A 7,344-nucleotide genomic window follows, 5' to 3' on the forward strand; every position below is an offset into this window, starting at 1 on the left:
TAACTGGATCATTCCATGCAACGTCAGTCAGTACCATCGACCGCTCAAGTTTGTTTACTCTGTTAACTTATAGAGAGGCAACATTTTAACCTCAAAATACACTGTTGGCAGAAGTATTGACTCATCTGTCTTATATTGTCAGAGACCGGGGTCTGAGGGACCCAGGGCCCATAAGCAGTTTTGGATTTATATTACTTGTTATATGTACATTTGATGTATTGTGTGGCTGTCCCTGGTTTCCCTGCTTGCAGGTATGTGTATGGGTCCATGTATGGGTCTGGGTGTTTCTGGTAGGATGGTTTAGAGGCACCATCAGGCCTGGTGGGTCTGCCAGGTGGCTGGCTACACCTGAGGAAGATGCACACACCTGCAGCTGATCAAGCCTCGTCGGAGGAGCTACTTAGGAGTGTGGTGCAGCTCTTTCTGACGCTGGATCGATTCGTGAGACTTCCGTTAGTTTCCCAGTTAGAAGTCAGTGAATTAGAGTTTTGTTACTGAGTGGTGCTGCTTCTGTTACTTTCCCAGGAGAACTGCGGGACGAGAGGGCAGCAACCACGGACCACACTAAGGAGTGGAGACACAGAGCACTGACACTGGATGAAGACGGGAACGGCAGTCTGGGACACGGGGATTTATTGTTGCTCACTTCACCACCTTGTAAATAAACACTGTCTGCACTGAAGAGTCCGGCGTCTGGGTCCTGTTTCCCCACCTCCCCATGGTCTGCCAGCGCAGGCCATGACATATATAGTATATATATATAGTGACGCACATACATTCTTATATTTGCACATATATTTATTCTCATAATTCCCATAAAGAGCCACTGATGGCTGTTTCCCCGTGTTTGGTGCCACAGCCCGAGTGTTGTTCCTGTGTGTAGGACAGGTCTGGCACCTTGCATTTAAAGGGAGGGACGATCGTCACGGTACAACAACCAGCTCATGCAAAACATTTTGGCAGCAGGCATGTGACTGTGACACAGCTTTAACCCTGAGCAGCACCAACATGGCCGGCTCACTACCTCGTAAGTACATCTACAAGTTTTATTCTGATTTACTGTTCAGACAAACTTTTTATAATAAAAGTCAGAAACTGAGAAACTGCAGAGTTTACCTGAGCTGTGATGAGTTATTCCTGTGACCCGAGTCTCTCTTTAATCTCTGTTGCTTTTTAATGTTTTGTTTTATTTGTTTCAAACACCAACACCTGAGTTCTTTGTGGTTCATGCAGTGATGAGAACAGGTCTGTGTTACACAGGCACACCAACCACAGCCTGTCATTTGTCTTCTTAATAAACCGCGAGAGACTAAAGAGACAAATCAATAACTCAAGCTTCATCCCTGAGTGTATACACTAGATCGACAGACGGAGCTTCCACGGACGGTGACTGTGAACTGTGTCCACAAAGTGGAGTGAAAGCTCAGAGGTGTCTGCAGCACCGACTCGACAGAAACGGACTCTAAATGATTTCCTGTAGATGATCAGAGTAATGCTGTTCTGCCAGTTTGACTAACTTCTCAGTGTCGAGCTAATTGTGGTTCGTTTTTTTTATGACAGTGATAGTTTGGATCGATGTGATGTTTTAGTTCAGGTGATTTCCAGTTTGATTTCAGTCAAGTTTTCTCTGCCCTCAGTAATGTTACCTGTGCTTTCTTCCACACCTGTTGCACTCATCTCAGTATATATACACCCTCATTAATTTCTATCCGGTCGTTAAGTGATGACGTGACGAATCCTACTTCCGGGCCTAAAGTAGTCTGCGTTTAATATGGCTTTTGTGTTGTTAACATGTTTAATGTTATGTATTTTCTTCTATTTGATCTCAAAAAGCTCCTAAAACAGTCAGTGATCCCTGTTGACCTCCCTCGGCTTTTATTACCGCTAATCATTTATTTAAGCTCAGTTTTTAAAACCTTAGGATGTAACTACAGCCCAGCCCATGCAGCAGTATATGAATGACTAACCTCGTATTGTGGATGGATTATCTCAGTTGTTCTCCTGGCTGAAGTTTGGTCCGTTTACAGCATCCTGCCATGCGATTACATTTGTTCCTGACCACCGAGAACACTCACGTTAACTTTTATCGAGTGGAAAAAAAGTTAGCTTGTTTATATTATGCTAACATAGCTGTGTCGCTAGCGGTCACGTAGCACATCATTATACACCAGCTAGCCCAACTTCAGTAACCCTACAAACGTCACTGCTGTTTAGTTTTCTGTCTTCATTTATGCTGGAAGTGATAACAGAGCTGTACGTTTGAATTTGTTTCCAAAACCCCGCAGTCAGGACATGCTATATTGTATTTAGATAGAAGCTAGCGAGCTAACTCCCTGCTAACTTCTAACTCCGTTAATTGTCATAAATTCCGTTTTCATGGATGCCTGGATGTTAAACTCAATTGTTACACCTGGTAGAGCAGAACGCTGATCATTTTATTAAAGATGAAAGACTTTAGACAGTTTTTAACTCTCAGTAATGCCACAGTGATCGTTTGATATATGGACCTGCAGCGGAGTTTAGGCCCAGACACGGCTAGTGACGTTAGACTTAACGACCAGATAGGTTTATATATAACCACAGAATAATGTTTGCAGGTTTAGGTGAAATTATATAAATACGTCCTCAGCTTAACGATGACGGAGGAAACCTGGTCTTGTTAGGAGAGACGGCATCCATCCCACTTTGGATGGAGCAGCTCTCATTTCTAGAAATATGGACAAATGTATTAAACCCCCCAAAATATGACTATCCAGAGTTGGGATCAGGAAGCAGAGTTGCAGTCTTACACGCCTCTCTGCAGCTTCTCTCCTCCTGCTACCCCCCCAAAAACCCATCTCCATAGAGACTGTGTCAGCTCCCAAACAGACAAAAACAAACTAAAAACCAGCAACAAACAACTTAAACATAAACAATCACAAAGAAAGAACAATACAGTATCCAAAGAGTAAAACAGTGAAATGTGGATTATTAAATATTAGGTCTCTCTCCTCCAAGTCTCTGTTAGTACATGACTTAATAATTGATCAATTCAAAATCCTGCTCCCCACATACAAGGTCTTAAATAATCAGGCCCCATCTTATCTTAATGACCTTGTAGTTAGAGATGGACCGATCCGATATTACGTATCGGTATCTGTCCGATACTGACCTAAATTACTGGATCGGATATCGGAGAAAAATAAAAAATGTAATCCGATCCATTAAATATCACGAAAGCACCTCACAAAACTTGCAACACGCCGTAACTCACCTCAGAACGTTAGCACGTCGGAGCAGTATGCATCACGTGATAGAGCGGCTGTGGCATGCGGGACCTGTCGGTGGTCTGGATAGCATGTGGAGCTTCGCTAGCAACCCGGCATTTCATCTCCGACAAAGTTATCCCGAGAGAAGTAAAGCAAGTGTGTAAGTCCATCTCTGAATGTTTGTAAAGCATTCCTGCGTTAAGCTTAACAAACGATATATGGAGCGACTGCCTCTTCTTGCTGCTTTTCTGTCGTGAGTCTCTCTTGTTTGCTTTTGGCCCACTTTGCGCCAGAAAGAGGAAACCAGCGGCTGAACAACAGCAGCACGTTTAAGCTTGATCAGCTGTTGTTAGAATGTATTTAATATTACTTTCTACTCGAGGATCTTTTTCTACGTAGCTGACGGCTGGTAACTGTGCAGGGGCGGATCTAGCAAAGTTTAGCCAGGGGGGCCGATAGGGCATGAACAGGGAAAAGGGGGCACAAAGACATACTTTTCTTTCTTATTCTCATTTAAAATGTCGAGCTTTTAATAAATAATTATCTGACACCCAAAGTTTTAATTTGATGTAAAATGAATAGAAGTCAATTACTGTATATAGTGACTATTAAGTCTAATATATAATACCCTAGTAAGCTATAGTACTTTTTCCTTTGGGAAGGTACCATCTGTGCAGTCTGCAATTTTGTTGAAGAAAGATGTTGAATCTATTTAATATTTCTTGAAAAATAATTGATTTCTGTGCATTTTTTTTCACACTGCATCAAATTAAGGTTGATTACGTCGATTAAGCATCATGAGGTGGAGCGTGAGGGGTGGTTCCCTATTTTTTATTTATTTCTTTTTGTTGTTGCTGGGAGTTGGAACCCTATTAGTTAGGTTGCTTAATATTTACGCTAAGTACTCTTTAAAATACCAGAATAGGGAGGATGGTGTAGGTTTAAGTTTATTAGATTGATCAGTATTGCTGAACTATGAAATATTTTTTTTTGCATATAGGTATAACAGAATAGCTTTAGTATAGTTGTTGTTTTAAACTTGAGTATGAACTTATACAAAATGCAGCAAGATATTTAAAAAACAGTTTTGTTGATTAAAAAACACTATATCGGATTCATATCGGTATCGGCAGATATCCAAATTTATGATATCGGTATTGGACATAAAAAAGGGGTATCGTGCCATCTCTACTTGTAGTACCATATCACCCTATTAGAGCACTTCGCTCTCGCTCTGCAGGCCTACTTGTTGTTCCTAGAGTATTTAAAAGTAGAATGGGAGGCAGAGCCTTCAGTTTTCAGGCCCCTCTTCTGTGGAACCAGCTTCCAGTTTGGATTCAGGAGACAGACACTATCTCTACTTTCAAGATTAGGCTTCAAACTTTCCTTTTTGCTAAAGCATATAGTTAGGGCTGGACCAGGTGACCCTGAATCCTCCCTTAGTTATGCTGCAATAGACGTAGGCTGCTGGGGATTCCCATGATGCACTGGGTGTTTCTTCTTCACTCAGTGTGTGTCTAAACACCTTTATTGCTTTACAGTAAAAAGCAACTGTTTTGGGGATTTACCCCTCAGCCTGACATGGCTCAGAGACACCACTGTGTGGGAGCGAAACACAACAGTTCCACAATCAAACTGTACATTTAACCTCAGTTCATGTCATCAAAGTTCATGAAGTGGTGAAGCATGAACTCCTGCCTCTATAGATACGTGGGGGGGACCTTCTTGCAGCTTCTTCATGTTGGCCTGTGGATGCTCAGGTATCTCTTATTCTACGGTCTGACTCCACGCCTCAGTCCAGATCACCGTCCCTCTCTTTGAGAACACTCAGACACACTTAGGCTACGTCCACACGTACCCGGGTATTTTTGAAAACGCAGATTTTTCTATGCGTTTGCACCTTTCGTCCACACGTAAACGGCGTTTTTGGTCACTGAAAACGGAGATTTTTAAAAACGCCAGCCAGGGTGGATATTTTTGAAAACTCAGTTTTTGTGTTTACGTGTGGACGAGAAAAACGGAGAAAACGCAGCGTCAAAGGTGTGCGCATTTTTTGACGTTATTGTTTCGGTGAAATGAATTTCTACAATACTGTTAATTCTACTCTCTGCAGTGTTTAAATGCTTACATATACACACAGTTACTGTCCGTCCACGCATATGACTCGGTTCTGCTTCTATGCCCCAGCTTTGTTTACTTTTTCCCATCGAGGCTTCTAGACTTCTGATTGGCCAACATTTCTACACGGTTAGGAATATAGCGCCACCTGCTGCTTTGGCATGTTCATAGCAGCGTTTTCCTCCATTTCTGCCTTTATGTGTGGACGGGATTATTTTTTAAAATGAAAACGGAAAATCTCAGTTTTCAAAAATACCCGTGTACGTGGACGCAGCCTTATCCACTCTGAATGACATGCTGATGTCCTCACTGTAGATCCTGCTGATCAACACGTTGATGCCTCGCTCACTTCTGACACACAGCGTGATGTCATCCATGTACAGGAGGAAGCAGAAGGTCAGTCTCATGTTTATATTTTACTGTTCCACATGATGACTGAGAGACTCCCACTAATAATGACAGCCATCTCTTTAACTTCCACAGCACATGCAGAGGACCTTCACCTCAGGATGGTGCTTGTTGGGAGAACGGGAGTTGGGAAGAGTGCATCAGGAAACACCATCTTGGGAAGAAAAGCCTTTAAATCCACATCCTCTTTTGCTTCAGTGACGTCAGAGTGTCAGAAGGAAACAGGAGAGGTGGAAGGACAGACGCTGGCTGTCGTCGATACTCCGGGCCTGTTTGACATCACCGTGTCTGAGTTGGAGGTGAAGGAACAGTTTGTTAGATGCATCTCCTTTGTTGCTCCTGGTCCTCATGTGTTCCTGATCGTCATCCAGATTGGCAGATTCACCAAAGAAGAACAAGAAACAGTGAAAATCCTTCAGGAGATATTTGGAAAAGAAGCAGCAGATTATACTATGGTGCTGTTCACACATGGAGATGATGTGGACAATGAAGCTAACATAGACACATTAATAAATGGAAATCAGCGTCTGCACGGCTTCATCAGTCAGTGTGGTGGAGGATATCATGTTTTTAAGAACAGAAGTGAGGATGTCTCTCAGGTCAGGGAGCTGCTGGAGAAGATCAACACCATGGTTCAGAGCAACGGAGGAAAATGTTACACCAATGAGATGCTGCAGGAGGCTGAGAGAGCCGTCAGAGAAGAGACTGAACGTATTCAGAGAGAAGATACAGAGATGGTGGAAGAAGAAGAAGCAGGAGGTGCAGGAGGACAGGAAGAGAAAAAGAAGAAGTTCTTGAAGAGTGTGGGTATCGGAGCGGGTGCTGGAAGTGTGCTGGGTCCAGTGGGAGCAGCACTGGGAGCGGCAGTGGGAGCTGCTGTTGCAGCAGCGAAAGAGAAACAATGTGTCATACTGTGATATGAAAAGCAATTTTAATGTTATCATCATCATTAGTTACTGATCATCTGACCTGTAAGAAGTTATTTTCATTCACAACCATCAGTCGGTCATATTATGGATTAAAATTAGTTTATGGATAATTTGACAGCTGTCAAACTGCACCTGACTCCCTGAATCAGTATCCAACACATTTTTGTTCCTGTGTAATAAAAATAAAATGTTTCTTTGTAAATAAAAAGCTCCGTGAAATCCAGAGTGGATCTGTGGCAGGATGTCAGCTGTGCAACAAGCCCAGTTGTGAAATTTCCTCACAAATAAATATTTCACAGTCACCTGTTGAAGTCATCACAACAAAGAGGAAGTGATTGGGACTGACAGCAACTCAGCCATGAAGTGGTTGGCCACGTAAATCAGCGAGCGGGGGCAGGTGAGGCGCAGAGTGAACGTAGATCACCAGCTTTCTGCAGAGCCAATCACGACGGACCTCCAAACTTCAGATTAGCTTCATGGAATGAGTTTCCATGGTGACCAGAGCACTACATCCAAACACCAAGCGTAGACCAAAACATTGGATGCAGTAGTCTTGCTGTAAACTGCCTAATGTACTTCTTAGTTGTGGTCACTTCCTAATTGGATCAAATTATTTGCTCTTGCTAACTTGACAAAAACAT

At 42.8% G+C, this 7,344-nt stretch overlaps 1 protein-coding gene across 2 annotated transcripts; it reads left to right on the plus strand.

The window, feature by feature from the left end:
• Positions 1-966: 966 nt before the first annotated feature.
• Positions 967-6,898, plus strand: LOC147320171 (GTPase IMAP family member 7-like). 2 transcript variants are annotated; one of them, XM_086308087.1, is made up of 3 exons: positions 967-1,027; positions 5,682-5,762; positions 5,850-6,898. In XM_086308087.1, exons 1-3 carry the CDS (start codon positions 1,009-1,011, stop codon positions 6,689-6,691), a joined length of 942 nt encoding a protein of 313 aa, XP_086164213.1. In that variant the 5' UTR covers positions 967-1,008; the 3' UTR covers positions 6,692-6,898. The 2 variants fall into 2 exon arrangements, with proteins under 2 accessions (XP_086164213.1, XP_086164212.1); XM_086308086.1 differs by lacking the exon at positions 967-1,027 and adding an exon at positions 3,021-3,408.
• Positions 6,899-7,344: the final 446 nt, after the last annotated feature.

The sequence above is a fragment of the Aulonocara sp. 'chitande type north' Nkhata Bay genome, linkage group LG10 (assembly GCF_057382095.1).
Source record: "Aulonocara sp. 'chitande type north' Nkhata Bay isolate Kocher_YH1m ecotype deep benthic linkage group LG10, A_spYH_male_GT1.1, whole genome shotgun sequence".
NCBI classification, from domain to species: Eukaryota; Metazoa; Chordata; class Actinopteri; order Cichliformes; family Cichlidae; genus Aulonocara; species Aulonocara sp. 'chitande type north' Nkhata Bay.